The sequence below is a fragment of the Sycon ciliatum genome, chromosome 6, assembly GCF_964019385.1.
Source record: "Sycon ciliatum chromosome 6, ocSycCili1.1, whole genome shotgun sequence".
NCBI classification, from domain to species: domain Eukaryota; kingdom Metazoa; phylum Porifera; class Calcarea; order Leucosolenida; family Sycettidae; genus Sycon; species Sycon ciliatum.
In genome coordinates this window covers 16,560,273-16,583,589 of record NC_088648.1, presented here as the reverse complement: position 1 = coordinate 16,583,589, position 23,317 = coordinate 16,560,273, and the positions used below count along the sequence as shown (strand labels likewise).

Here is a 23,317-nt window from a genome sequence, read left to right as displayed (position 1 = left end):
TACGCGGCAACATATATTGCCAGTACGGTATGTTGAATAAACGAGGTTTGTGTCAATGGGAGATTGACTTTCAGTTTTTACGAGTTGATTCTAAATTTAAATAGTGGTATTTTATAAACAGTATTTATTGGGTCAAAAGCCAATAAATACTGTTTTTAATACTCCTTTTTAGGGAAAAGTGGAGTGCTACATGGAAAAGTGCAGTGGTATTTATTGAGTCAAAGCAAATTTATTTGAATTGGATATTGTTGATGGTGTGGTCACTAATGAGTGAGGGTGTTTATCAACGGTCAATATATTACACTATATAATTTTTATAGTCTACAATCATGCAGGTGCTTTATTTGTATGGCCAAGAGTGTAGTCATACCCTAGGAGTAACCTGATACGTCCGGTGGTGATACTCTACGTTTTTTTCTAACGTAATTGCGTAATGCGGAACCTCTCTAATGACGTATTATGTATGTTCATGATCAGATGGGTAGAGCTCGGCCGGGGTTCTAGCCAGGTAAAAATTACTAAAAAATAAGGGGATGCTACAAAAGTAGTACAGTACCCCAGGGAGTCATAGCATCAAGATTAGACTAGGCTAGGGAGAGGGCAAAGGACAATAGACCCGGAATGATGTGCATTTTGACCCCGGATTTGGAAGTTCTATTATTATTATTATTGAAAAGAATTCGGGTGGACACACCCATTCCCATAGCGCTGCACATCACATCCGAACCAGTTCCGTTATTTTTACAACGTTTCGGCACTTGGCCATCGTCAGGTAATAACAATGAATACCGAAACGTTGTAAAAATAACGGAACTGGTTCGGATGTGATGTGCAGCGCTATGGGAATGGGTGTGTCCACCCGAATTCTTTTCACAGATGAAGCTGCAGGAAGCCTCAGCCCTTCTTCAAATTATTATTATTATTAATTCAACATCTCCTGGCTCGTCAGAAGACTGCCAATATATTTGAGAAGTCGGGTGGTAGCCAACCACGGCGAACTGAATAATAAGGAGAGAAACAAAGAGAGTACTATGTGATACATGGTCTATGCAACTCGCGATTGCGATTGCGGTCTTGACCTGCTGACCCAATCATCTGTCCCCACAGCTACAGGATACCGCGATTCCGCGGCCACGCAATTTTCCGCGTTATTGGCTGTTGTCCGCGTTTTCGAGAGATTTTGCATAAAACCCGAGTTATTCATGGAAATGGAAAAGAAAACAATACAATCATGATGTTGAAAATGTAGTTCAAAGTCGTACCGGTGCATGCGTTTGTACTTGTACAACAAAGTTGTATACTTGCATGAAACTGCATGCTAAAGATTTAATTTAAAAGTTGTACAAATGACCGAGAATTTGTGCACAATGACCGCATTATACTGCATATTTGCCGCATAATCCCGCATAATGGCCTGTTTTCGCCCGCGTAATTATGCGCATAATTTTAGGATTTCATCCGCGTTATTCTGTGGGGACAGAATCATGAATGTTCTCCAGCTCCCAGCGGCTCTCTCAAGTCGTTTGCATTCTTTATCCAATGTGCCTAATCTGTCCATTCTATACATCCTCACTGCACTCATAACAGCAAGGGCCGTCTTCAGGAAAGAAGGCCCGATCTAGACTTGACGAGATTACCGTAAAGTACCGTTGATCCGCCCCCACGCCATGTCGCTTTTCAGCTGGGTTTTCGGCAGGGGGCGGGAATTAGATAAAGGCTGTCAAGTGCAGTACGGTGTACAACAACGTAGAGGATCAGACTCGATGTGCTGGATTGTGCACATGTTCATCCTGGATTGGCAAGTGTTATGTACAGCAGTGCATGCATCGGTTCAACATCGTATTTCGTTGTATTCGCCGAAGTCGCTTCACAGGTAGAAAATAGACAGGGGGCAGGAATTAGAGAGGGGGCGAATCAACGGTACTTTACGGTATATACATGTACGTGACAAGTTATGAGTACGAACTACGAACACTCTGCCAAAAGGGTGAAATCTGTGAGTGATGAAAATGTCTCTAAAATCAACATAATTATAATCGCCCACACCCACAGCATGGTACATGTACTCGTACTACGGTGATGATGGTAGCATGACTCTGATATTGGCGGGAAAGTGGTGCAGTAGTCAGCGCAGTGATGTCATGTGATGTACATAGGACGGACGGCGGCACTGCTGCTGCACTGCTTGGCGTGGCGGGCAGTGGTGTAGCGTGTTGCACAGGTGTGGGAGGTTTTCAGACTGCAATGACGCCTTGAAATAGTGTGAGGTGAGATTGGCATACAAAAACTAAAAAGTCCTCACCGCTCAACTCCCCACATCCCTTCCTGAAATTAAACTTGTCACACTATTCCTATGAAATGTTCAAATTTGAAACTCGGATGTTGAGCCATAAATAAATGTAAGAAGGAAAAGGACATATCATGTGGATACAAGTTAAGAGCAACTCTCCATCACTGCAACTGGACACTATAATTATACAGTCAGAAAGTGCAATAACTAGGCACAAAACTGACAGAGTACTGGGACATTCGACGTCCTGACACCTAGCTTCAACACATCTCCGTAGCGCTAACCGACAGCCTTCCAACTTGGAAGGTTCAAGCCGTTTTGGAAAGACCAAAGAGGTTATTGCACTTTCTGACTGTATATAGTATCCAGTTACAGTGATGGAGAGTTGCTCTTAACTCGTATCCATATGTCCTCTTACAAATGTTCAAATGCGCACAGTTAAAAAAATATATTCATTGGTTTGAGGGAAAGATGCAAACGGGAAAAGTCTGAAGAAGAAAATGACTGTCATCACCTGCAGGACTCGAACCAGGGACCTTTGCTCGAGATATTTCTCAATTCAATAACTACCGGGTCATTCATCAAGGGAGTGGGTTCTAACTTCTCAGGTACCCAGCCCAACCGTTTGACCTCTAGATTACGCCATAACTAGAGTCAACTCCTGACATAACGAATACCATTGTGCAGGAACATTAGTTCTATTGCCGAAGTTTGCTATACCAGAAATGCACACGCGCGCGCGCGCGCGCACACACATACGCACACACACACACTTGTACTTTTTGCTCACTGCCAAAACTGGTCACGTGGGTCTCCCCGGGAGAGGGGAGAGAGATTCAAAAGGAATCTTGGAAAGATGACTCAATTGGCTATTGAACCGCCAAACGGCCGACACCCCCTGAAATCCCCTAAACTCTGGGTGGACTTGAAAATGATCCCACTTATGGGCTCATCACACCTCAGTAAGTGGGTGAGGACAAGGTGCAGAAAAAAGGATCGACGGCATCAGGGTATCCGTCCCGGGATCCAACTGCAGTTACCCCTGCCCCCAGTGAAGGTAATACTTGCTACTAGTGTGGGTCACACACACACACACACACACACACACACACACACACACACACACACACACACACACACACACACACACACACACACACACACACATACATGCGCACACACACACACACATACACGCGCGCACACACACACACACACACACTATACAAGCAACACGTCATTACTGGCATGTGGTCCATGACTGTATTGCACTCAGTTACCATGCAGCCCTACAAGAAATGGTTCGATACAAAGGGTCAACTGTGGATGGGTTCAAACAGGGGTACGGCCAATGGTTCGCTATATCACCCAATTTGCTACTAGTATAATGCGAGTTTGTTGGAGTCGACTGTGGATTGAAGTCTTACGCAGTCCACTTATACACCATATCCAGTGGAAGAAATCAATCTCTGCAGCTCTACTGGAGTTGCTTCCTCCGCACAATCATCAAGCGACTGATCTGATCTGAGCCAGTGATCATGATGCTCGTCAGAAAGCATGTCCACTTATAGTAGTGTGATGTCAGTTGTAGCTCCTGTGCACTAGCCTTGAAGGGACCTTCAAAATGTTGTCTCTGTCATCAGTTGTGGCCGCCTTAAAAAATAAAAATAAAAATAACCTACGTGGAGATAATAATTTTAATATAGCTATGAATAGGATGAAGGCCGCAGACATCACGCAACTACGTTACTTGTTTGACATGTATTACTGTGTATTTTCTGGGTTTTCAATAATACTTTTGTTATAAAATACACAGTAAAATACATGTCAAACAAGTAACGTAGTTGCGTGATGTCTGCGGCCTTCATCCTATTCATAGCTATATAAAAATAAAAAGTAAATTATCGTGTCCGTTCCCGAAGGGAACTCACGACGGCCGCCAACACCCGGTAAACCCTAGGTGGTCGCCTTATCCATGGCTAATTGACTGGAAATAGCATCCCTTAGTCCTGGTTGCAGTGGTCTTCTACAAGTTCTAGGACAGGTGGTCGCCTTGGCAGATTTTACTGTACATACATGTATTGCTGCTGTACATCATTCATGCTGTACTGCTGTTAAAGGGGAAGTTAAGGCAAAAATTAAAATTTCACCAGTTGTAGTCTTCGGGGTGCTGAGTCGAATGGTCTTGGTCCGAGGAAGCTGAGACGCTCCCTTCCTACTTGAATCCCAATCGAACTCGCGCACTTCCACCGAAACTGGGTGACTGCGCCCTACTAGATGGGGATTTGTATGCAAAATGTCACTAAAAGCGCCATTTCGTTCTTATAAAAGCATGGATGACCGCCATTGGCCCATATGTTGTAGTCTTTTGGACGCTGAGTCGACTGGTTTTGGTCCGAAAAGGCTGCGATGCAGCGTTCCTTCTCTACTCCCAATCGAACATGGTTGAAGAAGCGGTCACGTGGTCCTGGGTGCCCAAATCACCTGGTCACCACGCCAGCAGGTGACAACTTTCACACCACGGTTCAACTCGAGTTCAACTCAAGCATGCAAGTGACAGGACTGCACCCAAAAAAGGCCAAACAGGCTAGTAAGTTGTACCCTGCAGGCACGGTGACCAGCTGACTGGTGTACGCAGGAGCACGTGACCGCTTCTTCAACCATGTTCGATTGGGAATAAAGGAGGAACGCCGCATCGCAGCCCTTTCGGACCAAAACCAGTCGACTCAGCGTCCAAAAGACTACAACATATGGGCCAATGGCGGTCATCCGTGCTTTTATAAGAACCAAATGGCGCTTTTAGTGACATTTTGCATACAAATCCCCATCTAGTAGGGCGCAGTCACCCAGTTTCGGTGGAAGTGCGCGAGTTCGATTGGGATTCAAGTAGGAAGGGAGCGTCTCAGCTTCCTCGGACCAAGACCATTCGACTCAGCACCCCGAAGACTACAACTGGTGAAATTTTAATTTTTGCCTTAACTTCCCCTTTAACATGTTGTGAACATTGACATCCGTTGAGAAGTCAAGCGGCCACGGGGCCCTGGTCTTGCAGCCGCGAGCACTGCTGGTCCATGTGTTACAGTGGTTACGTCAACTACAGTGAATGTACGTGAACTACAGTGAATGTACGTGAACTACATGTATACAGTGCATGTACACGCTAAAATCAGAACGGGCGCCGGCCCCGGTCATCCCATCGAGTTTCAATGCCCACGACAGTAGTAGATCTACGGGGAGGACAGACTGAGGGCTAGCCGTGCAATGGCATAGATTAGAAGAAGATCGGTTTGGTAGTACTAAATAACACCATGATTGCACCACCTTACCCAGGCCGGTACATATTGCAAGCTAGGATCTAGTCTAGATGGTGCACACTTGAACCAGCCAACACACCCCTTGGATAGGTGAGTGCTCCTGCTGTTCACAGCATGCACAGTGCAATGTACTGAAGTTGGTATGATCAATGTTCATCATCTACACACAATGTGGGCATACTACCCTGGTCTACATGCACTAGGCTGTCATGATGTAGAGGTATGATGTCATGATGTAGAGGTATGATGTCATGACCTTATGTCTGATATATAAGGTATGGGACGGGGTGCTTATCTTTGAAATGGCAAAACTGGATGCATGGCTCGCGGACCATGGAACTTCTAGTAGTGTTGAACAAAATGGGTGTCAAAGAAAACGGGTATTCCGCGGAGTGAGCACTACGTCGCCGCTGCTGCTGCAGCTGCGGCTGCAGTCTACCAAATGCCAAAGCAAAGTGCAATGGTGCAAGCAGGATTTGGATTGGCAATACATTGTACATTACTGCAGTGCTGCTCAATGAAATCCAGTCGAGTTTCTCAAGTGCACGCCGGGCGTTGCGCAGCCCTAGACCTGAGAACACTGGGCGGCGAGATGGTGCACGGCGCAGACTTGAGTGCCACGGCTGGATTTCATTGAGCAGCAGTGTGCGACTGGCTGCGGTCTCACCAGCCGAGGTCTAACACTGCTCTCTATCTATATTGCACTCTGCTTGCAACGTCCAATGTTCGCCGCGTCAGGTCCGAACTTGTCTGAATGCAGTACGGTCCATGCCTGAAGGTGTGACATGCTCACTGGCTCCTGCTTTCATTATCTGATGCTCGCCCCGGCAAATCTGCTGACCTCTCGTCTCGATCCAGTGACGCACACTTGAAGCCATGAGGTGCTCACGGGACGAACATACGTGGCTCGCACGTTACTACTAGTGTGCAGATTCAGGTTTTAGGCACGTTGAGCAGAGCGGCGGCTTGTCCAGTACACATGTCGCCAGCCTGTCAGATTTGCTGCGCACCAGTGCACACCAGTGCAGCACGTCTGGTCGGACATGTCGCCCAAGTCAATGTGAGAGTACGCCGCTGTATGGTCCCCATTGCCTCACATGACCAGTCCACCACTGCCGTGCGCATGATGCCAGCACTAGCAAAGGATGCTAATTGACATACTAGTACTGCATTATGGCCAGTTCACAGTCCAACGCTGTATGCATACATGATGTTAGCGCTAGCAAAGGATACTAATTGACTTGCATGCTGCTTCATACGACTAGTTCACCACTGCCACTGCCGTGTGCATGATTCCAGCACTAGCACTGAAGGATGCTCATTGGTCTGTATGGTCACATTGACTCACATGCTGCTTCATATCTACGCCTATCGGTCTAGTCCACCACTGCTGCGTGCATGATACCAGCTCAGCACTTGCAAAGTACACGACTCGTGTGCTGCTATCGTGACTAGTCCGCCACTGCTGCAGTGCGTGCATGACACCAGCTCAGCACTTGCAAAGTACATAGCTCGTGTGCTGCTATCATGACTAGTCCGCCACTGCTGCAGTGCGTGCATGACACCAGCTCAGCACTTGCAAAGTACACGACTCGTGTGCTGCTATCGTGACTAGTCCGCCACTGCGGTGTGCATGACGCCTGCAGCTCAGGACAAGCACCGGATGCTCACTTGTCTAGACAGCCTGTCCCCGTACTGGACATGCTCACGCCGAGGGACACTTGCATATCGCCATCGGATGGTGAGGATGCATTGCTCTGCAAACACACAAAGATGAAAAAAAGGAGTACCGGTAACAGAAAACAACCCAGTTACACAAATAGAACACGTCACTGACATGTGGTTCGAAGCTCTCTCCCTGCCTCCCTCCTCTCTCTCTCTCTCTCTCTCTCTCTCTCTCTCTCTCTCTCTCTCTCTCTCTCTCTCTCTCTCTCTCTCTCTCTCTCTCTCTCTCTCTCTCTCTCTCTCTCTCTCTCTCTCTCTCTCTCTCTCTCTCTCTCTCTCTCTCTCTCTCTCTCTCTCTCTCTCTCTCGTTGCCTAGGTACTGCTTACTGTAAAGTGAGAAACTTTCGCTGGAGACAAAATGTCGCTATTTTCTTGATGAACCTACTTTTGCAACTATAAATCGCCGCAAGCTGCTCTGTGCATTGTTCTGGGCAATATAAGATCCAACTGAAGAGGTTGAATCGCGAAAGCTTCTCATCGTGAACCAATGCAATTCCTAGAAACTCAAAAATTCTCACGCAGCAAAAGTCTCTCGCTTTACCGTACTCAAAGTCAAATGACCCGTACTATGCGAGTGGTGTACACTGCTCGTGTACCATACTGCAGGGTCCTCAACACATAGTACAGTGTACTAGTGTAACACTCTCTTAGTACGTACCCGCGGTAAGACGTACACCTGGCTTGTACAGTCTGTTTGTACAGTCCTTTTTTGGCGCATGGCACACAGGGTTTCCTATCATCAAGAGTACATAACCCCCCAGAGTGTGCAACGCCGATCCAGCTCTGTGTAGGGTCTTGGTCGAGCGGAATCGGATCTTCTGATGTCATGCGTACACTTCACACCAGCGCAAGGCCGGTCTCGAGGCAGGGCACCATTGTTTTTGATCCAAGAGTACCCGCGACTCCCCGGGTTCCCTTCAGATGTGTACGGTAATATGACGCAAAGATCCGATTCCGCTCGACCAAGACCCTATGCAGAGCTGGATCTGGCGTTGCACACTCTGGGGGGTTATGTACTCTTGCTATCATACATGTATTTGCAATTACAAATGTGTACAGGTACGAAGTACTAGTACTCTGATAAGATAGTCTAACTTATGTACAGAGTAGCGCACTCTTGGGGTTATGGACTCTTGATGGTGGAGTGTTGAGTATGCTTGCGCACCAGGTCATGTACTCATGACAGAAAGCGTGAGTTTCAAAATCAGGAGAAAATGTTGAACTGTCACTGCTGGGATGACAACTACCAAGAGTACATACCCCCCCCCCCCCCAGAGTGTGCAACGCCTGATCCAGCTCTGCATAGGGTCTTGGTCGAGCGTGATCGGATCTTTTGATGTCATGCGTACACTCCACACCAGCGCAAGGCCGGTCTCGAGGCAGGGCACCGTTGTTTTTGATCCGAGAGTACCCGCGACTCTCCGGGTTCCCCTCAGATGTGTACGGTTTATGACGCAAAGATCCGATTACGCTCGACCAAGACCCTATGCAGAGCTGGATCAGGCGTTGCCCACTCTGAGGGGTTATGTACTCTTGCAACTAGACCATGGCTTAGTTGTAGAGCATCGTTTGGCCATAAGCGAGGGTCCCTGGCTCGAGTGCTGGTGGTGACAGTCGATTCTTTCCTTCAGACGTCTCCCGTTTTCAACTCCCCCTCAACCGTATCACTACTGGTAAGCTATATGCAGGGTGGTTTATACTGTACCGGCATTTGACTGGAAATCTAGCACATGCTGCAAATCTACTGTAAATATACATTTCGGCAGTTTTTTAAATTTCGGCTATACTGTAAATATACAAATTTTCGGCAGCTACAGGTCGTCCCTCGTTAATACATAATCTCTGGGACTTGACAAATGTTATGTATTAACGGGGTTTATGTACTAAACGAAAGTGTACATAACTTGCTTGTGTACCAGAATTTTTCACTTTTTTCTACTTTTCTGAGTGTTTCTTGCTACCATGACTAGGCAGCGAGATATTCTTGATTCCCTCGATATAACATAAAAATTATGTTATACCGGTCACGGTTAGCGAAGATTCTACAGTTTGCATGACACATGCCCAGCCGGCTGGGTTATACAGGCACGGCTAGCCGCGCCTGTATAGTAACTCCAAAAAAACCGAGCTTTGTCGGTTTGTGATGTGCGCTCTGATTTCTGAGCTAATAGCGTCCACAAGTAGAAACTAGAACACGATGTGCCTCCACTGGAAGGCCAAAAGACCAACAAATTATGTACTATTGAGGTATGTGGCATGCGAGTACGGAGAAATGTTATGTACTAACGGGGTTTATGTACTAACCGACAAAATTTGTATGGAAGTAACCACGTTTCGTCCGGGACTTGAGATTTCTTATGTACTAACGGGGTTTATGTACTAACCGGACTCGTATTAACGGGGGACGACCTGCATTTAATTTCGGCTATATTCGGCACTGACCCAAAACGCCTAAATTAAAACGCCGATGAAATTTTTCACAGCATCTGTCGCACTATACCATGCCCTCTACCCCACGCCGCAAATAAATCGCAGCCGAAATGTCAAAAATCGTGAAGTGCCGAAATTTTGCAGCGCCGAAATTTTGTATATTCACAGTATTCGGCACCCACCCAAAAACGCCGAAATTAAACGCTGCTGAAATATTTCACATTGGCTTTATTGATGTACTAGTATTGCCCCCGTGCCGAGAATAAGACTGCTGAAATGTTGAAAAGCGTGTGAAACGCCGAAATGTTGCACCGCCGAAATGTTGTGCAATTATAGCATGCTCTACAAAAGAGGAAAATTCCCTTTAGCCAGCGGATGGGGCTCAACACAACAATCGCCTGACGATTGCATTGCGCAAGAAACCCGGAGTTGCGACGAACTCTGCAAACCTCCTTTGTGCCGTTTGTGTACTGTATGCTCTACAAACTGCACTCGTTACGACACCGGGACTCTGCCAACCGGATTATGGTTGTAGTCAGGAGCACTATGCGTCCTCGCCTTGTAACATGCTGTCAAAATCGAAAACATGTTAGACATCTTACCTGCAAGTTCTCGATGCTCTCCGTGCGCAGTGAGTTGATTGCCCTGACCTGCGTTAGGCTCAGGCTGGTCATGAAGTGCTCAAACTGGTACATGCGCGGCTGACTCAGACCCAGCGAGTCCGTCTCCTCCGTGTCACCGTCGTCGTCGTCTTTGCTCGTCGTCGTCATGGCGACGCCACCGCTATCGAAGTGGCTCTGGCTGCTGGCACGGCCGGAGTCGCTACACGCCTCCGACGACGAGGAAACCGACCACTGTGGCGATATGCTATGGCGGTGGTGCCCCTGCGGGTGCGGTGCGCCGAGTTTCAGCTTCCCAGACGGTATGGAGTACTTCTTGCAGAAGCGTGCGTTGAGTTGCCGCCGATCGCCGCCGCCACTGCGTTCCGTCACATGGGCAAACGGCATGCCGCTGCCGTCCACAAGCCCGTCGGTGTACGCCGCCAGGCGAATCGGCCGCTCCTCCGCGTTGACTTCTCTGGACTTGGTGAAGTCCTTCCCGAGCGAGGATTCCGGTGAGCTGTTGCGAAGAGACGATCGGCGCTGCAGGCGCGTTATCAGGTCCGCAGAGGCCGAGCGCTTGAGCATGCCGAAGAGCGACTGACCGTGCGTCTTCTTGCCGTGGAGCTCATCGCGTAGCAGGCGCGCCATGTGCGGCTCGCTCCCCGAGGCTCGGCAGGCGCCCTGCGAGCGCGACCATGCTGCGGGCGTCGCGTTGTGCGACGCGTCCGAACTGGTCACGTGGTGGCCGGCGCTCTCGGCCACGTCCACGTGCGAATAGTCGGAGCTCAAGCTTTGGGCGAGGCTCATGCCGCCGCTCAGAGAGCTCTCGAGCGCCTTCTGCCGGTGCGGCTGGCCGTCATGGCGCGTCGAGGACCGCCGGCGAATGGACCACTTCCGCCGCGGCTTGCGGTTGGGATCTGCAGAGCTAGAGCTGGGCTGATTGGCTTCAGCGGACATGGGTCCTGGCGCCTGTGTTTTCGCTGGTTCCGAATCTGCCTCGTCTTCCTCGGGCTTGTCTTGGAGGCGCCCGTTGCGCACGGCACTCCGCACACGCTTCCAGCTGGGTGTCCTGGTGGTGCTAGCGCCCCGTGGCCGCTGCGTCATGGGATCAGCCTCATCCGACAGCTCGGTATTATGAGTGGCACGACGATCTACCAGGTGTGACAATGGTCCTTGCGATGGCGGTGAGGCACCTTCCTCCTCCAGGCTCTGGCTTCCCACGCGCCGAACGAGCATGGACCTCTGGCTGGACGCATTGCTGCTGACCGTGGTGGCGTTGTTGCAGCGAAGTCCGTCGCTACCACCGCGCACGTCCAGAATTTCGTTGAGCTGCCTGCAGCGCTCTTGCCGGTACTGTGTCGAGCGGATGCTGGGCTTACGGCACGGCTTGTTATTGGCAACATGGTGCCTCGACCAGGCGCCTTTGTCGGACACGTCTTCGGACGGCGTGCTTCTGACGAGCGTCGAATTGCGCTGCGGAGGCCTCCTTGGCCCCGTCTGGTAGTGCAGAGGATGATGCTGCAAAGCAGAGATCAGCACAACAACCCAAAACGTCAGATACATGGAGCTAAAAACGAGGCGTACCAAAAAAACGTCCGTATTCCGGCACCAAATTGACGGCGAGCGAATTCACTTGCATATTGTCACGCAGACTTCAATTGCTTCATGTACTTTTTTTCAGTATTTCAAACAGAGTCACATGGGCGAGTAATATTTTATGACCAATGGCACTGCAGTGATGTGGCGACAGAGCTACAAGTACTACTGCCAGTAACACAAGCCAGGCACAGCGGGATTGTGGACTGGACCTTGCTATAGTGATTTCAATGAAGTCTGGAAGTTTGAAGAATCGCTCTGCTTGCCATAATTATAATAACATAAGCAGCTCAAGACCAACTTCGAAGAGATGTCTACACGGTCTCTTGCAGACTGCTGAGCAGTTTGAATGCCCAGGTCTGCGTCGCGGTGATTGCAAGACAACGCTCTAGATTAGATCTGTAGTAAGCTAGCTGGGATATCATGCATACACACTTTAAGCTAGCTGGGATATCATGCATACACACTTTGCCGGGCAAGGACAAAACACGGTCAACACATGGAGCATGATGGCATGCAGGCATTTTTCTGTTCTGTAAACCCACTCACACACAATGGCGGGAAACAGGCACTGCGGAAAATCAAACACCGCACTTTCCCTCTGGTTTGAAATGAACATTCGTACACAACTGGAGTTCATGCGCCAACATTTTGAGATCGCGTAGGTACTGGAACGAATCGAGCAAAAACGGCTGGGCTTGCACGAGAAATTGTAGGTTTGAGCGCATGCTTTCAGAGCGTGATGGAGGAAAATTACGTAATGAAGGCAGCGCGCCGCGCACCGACCCATAACCACAGTTGCATACTCTTGTTTATGCACTCACTTGCTTGGTACCAAATACAGTCATGCACGGTACATTTACACCCTGCAAATAATCAATAATAAATATTTATTATGTACCCAATCTAGTACATGTAGCCGTGTAGGTCTATGACTGTATCATATGTATGTACTCTTTACACACTGCTATATGTACTCTTTACACACTGCTAAAATTATTTATGGCGATAACTAACCCACTTCACACAAACACTTATTTCTACAAGTTTTGTTTCATCATCCCTGCCTGGCCAGTGCTGGGGAGGGCCAGGAAAGCTAGCTCAACCACACAACTCCAGCTGTCCAGCGAAATGAGCTATTCTGGGGAGATCGAATTACCAAGTCGGTAAGAAACACAGCATTTCCTTTGCGCTAATTCGCTCCTCTCAGTGTTCAGCTAAGTTGTTGTTCTGTTGCCAGTGTTGGTGCTTTTGCGGAACAAGAAACAGAAATGCTACAGCCACAGGCTGGCTACGCGGCTCGGCAGAACACTCAGCATTAGACAGATGTCACTTACAAGTTTCCGTCCTTGCTGTCCGTACACAGCATTCGTGCACGTCGACGACATGTGCAGCATTCGTCCGCTCAGCGACAGCGGTGGCGACGCTAGACTTTCCATGTTCCCAGGAGCTAGCTAGCTGTTGACCTGGACTGCTGCTGCCAGGCAAGCAGAAATGATGCAGATCAGAAACGCAACAGCAGAGGGCAGAAGAGGGGCAGTCCGCTGTTCAGACTGACTCTTCCTCGTTCAGACGGTGTCCACCACAGTTCTGCGACAGTCGAAGCCGATACTGCTGCATCAACGCACACTGGCTATCTACCGGACAACTAATACTTACTAGTAGTAGGTCTACTTCCTCACAGAGTGCAGCGGAAACTCTTTCGCTCGTGACATTCAGGTCAGGCTGTTCTGGTGCGGAAAGCTCGGGATAAAATTATTTTGTGTGGCGAATCGGCACATCTCTGCGTGAGATTAGCAGGGATCACGATATCAGTTGCTTACCAGATTTCCACTGATATGCTAGCAGGCCTGGCTCGAGCTCGTGGGGCATTACTGGGGCATGATGTGGTCGAGCCTGGGCTTGGGGCTAGGCTGTAGGTCTACTGTAGTACTGACGAGTGAGGTAGATCTGCGCGTGTGCTTCTCTTTCTCACGTGCTCAAACATTGACGACTTCTTATTCAGTGCTAGTGTGAAGTCCAGCGTCCTCACTCACTTCCACTTTCCAGCGTTCCACGCCAACTAGACTGCCGATTGCTGGCCTGTCGCTGCCTGATGAGAGTGATGCCGCTCTTGACCTTGCCGTTCGAATCCCCCTATAACTAGTAAGTATTAGTTGCCACGAGCTCACGGGCACTTTGAGCAGAGTGTTTAACTCCAGCACAGCCTGGAATCCCTTCGCTTGAGTTAGCCTGGTCTGTCACCAAGGCAGGCAGGGCAGCACCGATGAACGCTCCTTGGCTGCAGTGACCATTCCCTGGAAGGACGCGTTGTAACGTTTTGTGACAACCCGCGCAACCCGAACCGGCAAACTCGAATCGGAGCGAATAACAGCTGAGCTAGACCGGTATTCGCCGCTGAAATGAGTGCCCAGCAAGAAGTGATGAGCTGCAGCAACATCGAACACACACCTGCGAGCCACTGCTTCTTTCGAATGCTCGCCCATGCGTCAGTCCAGGGGCTGATGGCGAAGTGACGAACCAGCAACCTTGTACACGTTGTGTTGTACGGCGAGGAGGGGAAGAAAGCCACCAAGCATAGCTACTTTGTAGCTGCGTACATACATGTACACAGGCATGCCATTGGCATTGTACCGTACTGCAGTCATGTAGTAGATCTTCATGACATGCCAGTGGACCTGCCTGTACTATTACTACTCACACTATGCCAGCTCAAAAAAAAGCCTCAATGACTTATGAAGTTATGTGCCCAAAAAAGCAAAGGAACAGCTATGTTCGAAGGCTTACCGCATACGGCAGTGCACCTACAAAGGCTACATGTACGTCCGTCCTTCCAACTCACGCGGCAGTCGTAGCTAGCATTGTTTACGACTCTTGTCTTGGCCATGCATGGACTCATGGCTTATTTTTAGAATGTTACACAGCAGACTCCGTAGAGGACTTTCAGATTTGTTGTAAGTCCGAGTTTCATGCCGCGAGGCATTCCGTTGTCTGGTGATTATCTTGTGGCAGTTACAATAAAACTACTTCGAACAAACAAACCACAACAAACCTGAAGTCCTGGACGTCCTGTGCACATGTGAGTCTGCTGTCTGCTGTGCTGTACAACAACAAACAACAACAATCTAGTACATGTCATTGCTATTTGTATTGTACAAATGTCGTTATTAATTATTATTGTACAGAGTTCATGGCACTGCACTGGTCCGGTGCACATAAATCATAACTACTTCACGTAAAAATAATAACTGCACACGAGCTTGTTTTGCAAGTCCTCGCCCTGGCCGGCTGGCCGGCCTTGGCCTTGGCAGGTATTTTAATGCTCGAAAAATTGGCAGATTCTGCTAGAAAAGCAGGTGGCAGAATCGTACCAACCTTAGTTATAACAGGCACTTGCATCAACACACTGGTGGCTGGGTGGTCAAGATAGGTGCTTGGGAATCTTATGGTTGCAGATTCGATTCCTGCTGAAACTTCCTTGAACTCCTCCATTTCTTTATCTACACACCAAACATGAAACGTACCAGAAAAAGTACCAAAGTTTGCCAATTTTCCGCCGGCGATAATTAATAGCACGTAGAAGTCTTCCATGGAACATCCACCCGTCCTTTTTACTCCTTCATGGCGTCAGGCTTCACTGCATGCACAGTACGTACCATAGATATACCGACTCTTGCGATCGAATTCAGCCCTCACTTCAATTCAGGCTGTGTTTTAATACATATTATGGCGTTTCAACCCGGGTTGAGTTCGACCCGGGTCAGATTTCAACCCGCCATGTGCACAATATGAATGGCGCGTTTTAATACATGACGCATTGCGCTTGACCCGGGTTGAAATTTCGCCCCGGGTTGATTTCAACCCGCCCCCCAAGGCCAAGGCCAAGGGGAGGGTTGAAATCAACCCGGGTCAAGAAAATCGTACACACGTACTTCTGTGCGTATCTCGCGCCAGGTTTGAACCAGGGAGTAGTACAATTATTGTACTACTCCCTGGTTTGAACAGCACTGCAGATGCAAATTTCGCGCGAACGGATTCACGTGACCATACAGGACTGTAGAAGTGGACTTTTGGCGGCATATCAGTATTTGACCCGGGTCAACTGTCTTCATGTAAACGCTCACCTCTTTTGTCTATCGTACAGACTTTCAACCCGGGCTGAACTCGACCCGGGTTGAAATTTCTCATGTCAACACAGCCCACAAGTAGATGATCTACGTGGCGCGAAGGGGTAAAAAGGACGTCTGGATGTGCGATACTACACACGAAAATTTGTAGAGTTCAACATGCTAGCAAAAGTACATCACGTACTCTTGATACTAGGAAGTAGAATAGGAACACGAGGCCTTTGCGGATAATGCCGCCAGAAAAATTGGCAGAATTCGGTACTTTTTCTGGTAAGTTTCATGCATGTTTGGTATGTGGATAAAGAAATGGAGCAGAATTCGAGGAATTGCCCGCCATAAGGTTTGTATGGTTCTGCCAATTTCACTGCTTTTCGAGCAGAATCCGCCAATGCCTAGTCCACATGGTCCATGGTGCATACCGTAGTGCCGGTGACGCGGTGTGTATTGTGCCCGGCCGGAAGTTTCACTACCGGATACCCCTCCCGAAGCGTTTGGTATTTAGCGGATTAAAAAGAAGGAGAAGAACTCAAGGAAGTGTCTGCCACACGGTTTGCACGGTTCTGCCAATTTTCGACCAGAATCTGCCAATTGTTCGAGCATTTATTCGCCAAGGTCTACTGACTGTAGTTTCAGTAATTGCATTACTGCATTACTAGTATGTCACATAATTGTTATTGCATCATCATCTCGTGGCAAGCAAGGCCAATATTGAATGAGAGAGGGGTGATAGCCAACCACGGCCAAATCAACAAAAGAAAAGTAGTAGACTGTGACATACATGTATAAGAAAGAAGAAAGAAAGGAGATAACTCAAGAGATACGAATTACACAGTGGCCCAGAACAAGTGAATGCCTAGCGAAGTAAAGTAGCAAAAGTGGAAAGTGTTTGGCAAGTCTTGAGGTCCTGTGACAGCAACGACCAATGTGTATGTGCCAAAAATAGAGGGGACTTCAGAAGAGTGGCTGTGCGAGAGATAGGGAAGCAGAGAGAGTTTCGGGTAGCTGAGGAGTGAGGACTGATGAAACCAGTTAAGTTAAGGACGAATTTTATGAATTAGTTTACATGATGAAAGTCTGAGCCTGTTAGAGAGAGGGCAGCTGGATGCGATAGCATAGACAGTATGAGAGGGCGTCAAACGGGGAATAGCAAAGACAGCGCGAATTAAGCGACGATATGTGACTTCGAGACGATTCGTGAGCGATGTGCTGATGCCAGCCCAAATGGAGGAACAGTAGTCAAATACAGGCGGAACATAGCATTTATACAGCATTAAACGGCAATCACGGGGGAAATGAGATAAGTGAGAGGAGAGGAAGCCAACAATAGAACTTGCACGTTTCTTCAGGTACGTAATGTGGGGATCAAAGGACAGATGCTGATCCAGGATAATCCCAAAGTGTTTGTGCTGATCGACTATTGAGAGACAGGTACGGAAACGTGAAACGTGAAAGGCGAGGGACTTAATACAGACCAGTCACTATTGTTGGGACGAGGAGTAAAGCAGAGAATAGCGGTTTTAGATGCGTTTGGCTTCAGCTTCCACGAACACACTAGCGGCGGCCAATCATGTAGTGATATTGTAAACGTTCCCAGAAAGCCCGAATGCTCTTAGCTTACCGAGTATATCTCTAGTCCATGCCGAGTCGAAGGCCTTGCTAAGATCAAAGAAGCAGAGCAAGCGAAATTGTCGAGTGTCCTTGGATTGATGTAAGGCCTGTACCAAACGCAACAGCTGCCAAGACGTGGAGTCCCCACGACGAAAACCGGACTGGGAAGGACTGAGGAGAGGGTTCACATGAGGATAGACATGATCAAAGACTGCACGTTCACAAAGTTTGGATATAGTTGATAAAAGAGAAATAGGCCGGTAGTTGGTTGCTTAAGCGCGAGACCTTGTTCTTATATATGGGTGTGACTATTGAGTGCTTCCAAAGGGAGGGAAATACGCCAGTAGAAAATGTCATGTTGAAAAGGAGACTAAGGGGGTACGCAATTGCTGGAGAAAGAAGTCGAAGAAGCTCATCATCATGACTGATGCCATCAACGCCTGTGGCCTTCTTCAGCTTTAATTAACTAATATATTTCTTGATGCGGGAGGGGGTTGTGAAAACAGAGGTAAGTGGAGGCATGTGGTGTTGTGGGAAGTCAGGCACAGACCAAGAAGGATCATCTTTGGTCCCGAAGTTTACGAACTGCGTATTTAGCGCGTCAGCAATGGCAACCGGATCCGTATGAACAGTACTATTCCCCTCACAGAGCTGGGCTACGCCATTACCATCTGAAGAGGCAGTAGTACCTGATCGTGCTTGACGGACAAACTGAAAAAGGTTGGGTGCTGGAAGGTTGCCGTGGGCTGAGCTGAGGGACGTCAACGAGGAGATAAACTCACGATGGGCTTTGCGAGACATATTCCGGGCCTTTTTCCGCTCAGATTTGTAACGGGTGAGGTTGTCAGGAGTGGGGTACTTCTTGTACAGGCTGTAGGAATCTCGCTTGTGCTTTAACTGAATTCTTAGTGCCCGGAGTGAGCCACAGGCTGAGGGGATTACCTTTATTGCGGCCTGGACGTGATGATTGGACTTTCGCTGGCAAGAAGGAGGAGCATACATTAAATAAAGCGTGGTAGAAAACTATCAGGGTAGTATCCACATTTTGATGTTGGACAGGTAGAACTAGAGGCCAGTCAACATTGGCAATAGCAGCTTTAATATCCGAAGCAGAATCCGAGGTCAGTCGGGAGAGGTCAAATTGGCGAAAGTTCGGGATGGGTGTTGAGGTACTACTTGGAGTTCGAGAGGGCATGGATATCGGTGATACTAGAGTACGGGGGAGGGTCAATCTACCAAGCACAGTAGAATGGTCGGACTGCCCAAGCGGGGCCTCAGTGCAGAGGGAGAATACATTGTCAGGTCGATCACTTATGATCAAATCTAGAGCAGTGCCAGCGGAGCCCAATGCACCATGGGTTGCGAACTAACGAGTAACGTGACGTCACGTGTTGGGTTAGGGCATACATATTCAGAACACATGAAAGTTGATGGCCCGGATTGTCGGTAGCAGGACCATACCAAGTAGCCCTTGGCGGATTATGCCGGCATAATATTTGGCATAATCTTGGGATTTCGTCAAAAAATTATGCTCCGGCATAATATACGGATTGAAACGTGTAAGGTCGGCATAATCTTTCTGTTTAGACAAAAATTATGCTTAGGGGCATAATACAGCTTTGTCAGAAAGCCTGCAGATGTTTTTTTTTTAAATACCCCAGTTACGACTCCTTGTCATAGCCCTTGGCAGATTATGCCGGCATAATATTTGGCATAATCTTGGGATTTTGTCAAAACATTATGCTCCGGCATAATAATATTATACGAATTCCAACGTGTAAGGTCGGCATAATCTTTCGGTTTAGACAAAAATTATGCTTAGGGCATGGCCGTGTGTGTATGCGTGGTTTCTCAATCCTCTATGTACAGCGTGAATACATAGTGGAACCGAGCATAATTCAGCATATTTGTTGGCATAATTGTGCCATAATCAAAAGCATAATTTGACGATTGGCCGAGCATAGTCCGCCAATGGCTAATACCAAGCGGCAGACTTCGCATTGAAATCACCCATGACAAGGATCGATGGAAGTGGACAGTGTTCGAATCCGTGACAGACATTGTCAGAGGGAAGTCATGAAAGAGTCCACCTGTGCAGAGCTATTGTGGGGGGGGGGGGGGGGGGGTAAACAGCGCCAACAATCAGACAGTTGGAGGACGAGCCCCTGTGAAACCCTTGCTTCCACCCACGTGGCTTCAAAACCTGGAATATGGAGGTCAGTATACGGTGGCGTAGCGACGTAAACATCCCTGATTTAGCAAGAATGGCAACGCCTCCATATGCCCGGGCGTCAGTCGCAACTACAGTCAACTTCGCTAATAACGACTGCGGATATAACGACAATTTGCGAATAACGACATAATTTTCATGCCCAGAGCAAAGTCCCATCCAACTGTGACACATTATAATGAGACTTCGGGTATAACGACACTTCGCGAATAAGGACACTTTTCTGCTGCCCCGCCGAGTGTCGTTATAAGCGAAGTTCACTGTAGATGGTGAATGAGTGGCACAAAAATCTACCAGTTCGGCACATTTGTTCCTAAGTGAGCGGGCATTGATTACAGGCAATGGGATGTGAGGTGAGACAGGTAGTTGAACGAGAAACAAAAGGGGGTGCGTGGGTAATAATAGACATGAGGTACCCTTAGCAAAAAAACGATAACGCTATTTTCGACGCTATCTACCCCGGACCAGGGAAATGACGAAAAAGTTCTGCGTTGAAACCTTATTTGGTCGAAAATAGCGTGAGGCTTGACGATATCTGGTTCATCAGCATTTTTACTGGATGCGTGAGTTTTGACAGGTTAGCGCTATCGTCTCAATGCTAAGGGTACCTATGATCAGCATTTTACCGTTCACGCTAACTCCGACCATCGGCGTGTAGAGGGAGTCTACAGTCAACTTCGCTAATAACGACTGCGGATATAACGACAATTCGCGAATAACGACATAATTTTCATGCCCAGAGCAAAGTCCCATCCAACTGTGACACATAATTTATAATGAGACTTCGGGTATAACGACACTTCGCGAATAAGGACACTTTTCTGCTGCCCCGCCGAGTGTCGTTATAAGCGAAGTTCACTGTACTGTTTTTTTTTGTGTGTTTTCAAGACATGGTTAGCAGTTCGGCTTCTGAGTCCTGACTTCTGACGCATCGACTTGTGACGTGACCCTAACTTAGAATCTTACCGTTTCGTTCTCCTGCTACACAGAGTTTTCTATCGTCGAAACGGTACCAAACCGACGGTATTTTGGGTGTTGGGTACGAGTACCGTTGGATCTAACGTGAACGGTAAAATGCTAACGTCTACACACACAAAAACGGTACAGGCCGACCGTCGAAAATAGCATGAACGGTAAAATGCTAACCATGCCTAGGTCCGGTATGTTAACTCAGCTTCAGTCGGTAGAGCACGAAAGTACTAATGAGTCAAAGTGGTGGACATTAATTCACAGGAAACTAATACCGTAAAGTCTTGTATAAAAGCCACACTTGTATAAAAGCCGCCCTCGAATAGAATTAGAAGCCGCAATTTTGGGCCCATCAAATCACACGTAAGCCTGGTTTTAGTGTTGACATACATAGAAATACCTGTCTTGTATAGAAGCCTGCAAAATTTCACCAAGAAATAGAAGCCGCGGCTTTTATACAAGACTTCACGGTATCTAAGAAAGTGAACTGTCGGAAAGTGATCCTCAGGAAACTACTATAGTGATCTGTAGGAAACTAAGAATACAGCAGCCTTTATGGCGAATGTAGAGAATTAAGGTTGGTAAGCCAGTGCATGATTACGAAATCATCCTTCGACAAGTTCTAGAATAGGGGAGCCTTGAATGTAAACCTAGATCATCATTGCTATACATGTGGATGAAATGAGCATTGCGTAACATTACTATAATTACCATTTTAAAAGCGAGGTATTCTAGAAGGTGAGATATCAGCATTTTCGCCGATATATTCATTACACTGACGGTATCCCAACTCCTTAATTACCAGGTGTTGTATGCCTCGATCTATTTCCTTAGCCTATCCTCGATTAACTACTCCCTCTGCATAAAGTTGTCAATTTCATTCTTCTTGCAGGAGATCCCCTCGACAGGCCAAAAGCCTTTGGGAAATCCTTAAATATAATACAATACAAATAATACAATACAATATTATGCAATTCAGCAACATTAGTCATCAGGTATACATGTATGACTGGGAAGGTATAGAACAGCCCAGAATCAACATGAGGGACTAACTTAGTGACTAAAAGGAAGTGGTCGACGTACTAGTTCTAGAACTAGTGTTGTCATCACTTCTACTAAGTTCAGGGCTCACCGTGGTTACTTAGTGGAAGTGATGACAACAAAGTATAAGCATGGGAGATTACACATGTAGCATATGACGAGGCTTACATTTACGTTCATGTACTACTACTAGTAATGCAAGTAATCAAGTCATGTTAGGGGTGTGCGGATAATGCTCGAAAAGGTGGCAGATTCTGCTCGAAAAGCAGTGAAATTGGCAGAACCATACAAACCTTATGGCGGGCAATTCCTCGAATTCTGCTCCATTTCTTTATCCACATACCAAACATGCATGAAACTTACCAGAAAAAGTACCGAATTCTGCCAATTTTTCTGGCGGCATTTAATATCCACATACATGTATGCCTAAGTGGTGGTGGTGGGTCTGATCTACTCACCTCCCACCGCTTAGGAGCTGCATCTGGGCCTTGATCCAAGAGGGTGGTGGCGTTCCTGCGGATGCGGAAAACTGGGCCTTTGGCCGAGTCTCACGCGAACCGTGAATTTTTTTATATTTTTTTATGCCTAAGTTCGTATTAAAGTCATGTACATGTCATAATAATTATAATGATTGTATGCATACAGTCATGTATCCTAACAGGTAGACCTGTGCACTTATAATCACGGAGTTCTCCGGCAGTCTGGTTATGCCGGCTTCGTCAAGGCCATCGACGACGACCAGTAGCTTACCCGAACGGTGGCTCAGATGATCGACGACTGCCTGCTGCTGCACGTCGGTGAACTGCAGCTAGGGCGCGTCCAGCAGGAGGAACTGCTGCCAGTCCGTGCAGCACAGTCGCTTGAGGTCCTGCCGACGCGAGAGGTAGAGAGCGTAGGGACAGCATTGCGTCAGCAAGCTGGGAGCATCCAAGTTGCAGTATGTATGTAAAGAGCGCAGTTTAATTAATGGTGGAGGTGACTCAACATTTCCTGTAATAATATGTATGTATCTGAGTCGGCGGAATAGCGCGAGCTCCGGTGTGGTGAGCAAACCCTTTCTTACAAATTATCGCCGAAGTCGCAACCACTACTACGTTATGTATGTATTCTTTATTTTACTTCGCAAACGGTCAAACGGGAGTACTGGCCGAACAGCATCTGACACAGAGTGGTCTTGCCGCTGCCTTCTGGCGCTATCACCATGCCACGTCTGGCCCACCAGCTCCAGGGTTTCCGGCTCTGCCACATATACATGCGCACCCTTCTGCAGAACCTGGACAGGACGAGAGATCTCAAATCCGCCGCCTGGCTGCGCCCATCCGCCCAGGTTCTGGTACAAATCACCCTCGTCGCGTGCACAGCAGGCCTTCGCCTCTTCCAATTCC

The 23,317-nt window shown here is 47.9% G+C and overlaps 1 protein-coding gene across 1 annotated transcript; it reads right to left on the bottom strand.

Annotated features, from left to right (window-relative positions):
• Window positions 1-5,601: 5,601 nt before the first annotated feature.
• Window positions 5,602-14,091, bottom strand: LOC135819488 (uncharacterized). Its single transcript, XM_065332706.1, has 3 exons — window positions 13,295-14,091; window positions 10,362-11,879; window positions 5,602-7,361 (listed from the first exon to the last, which is right to left on the bottom strand). The coding sequence occupies exons 1-3, from the start codon at window positions 13,394-13,396 to the stop codon at window positions 7,272-7,274; spliced, it is 1,710 nt and encodes a 569-aa protein (XP_065188778.1). The 5' UTR covers window positions 13,397-14,091; the 3' UTR covers window positions 5,602-7,271.
• Between the last annotated feature and the right edge of the window lie 9,226 nt (window positions 14,092-23,317).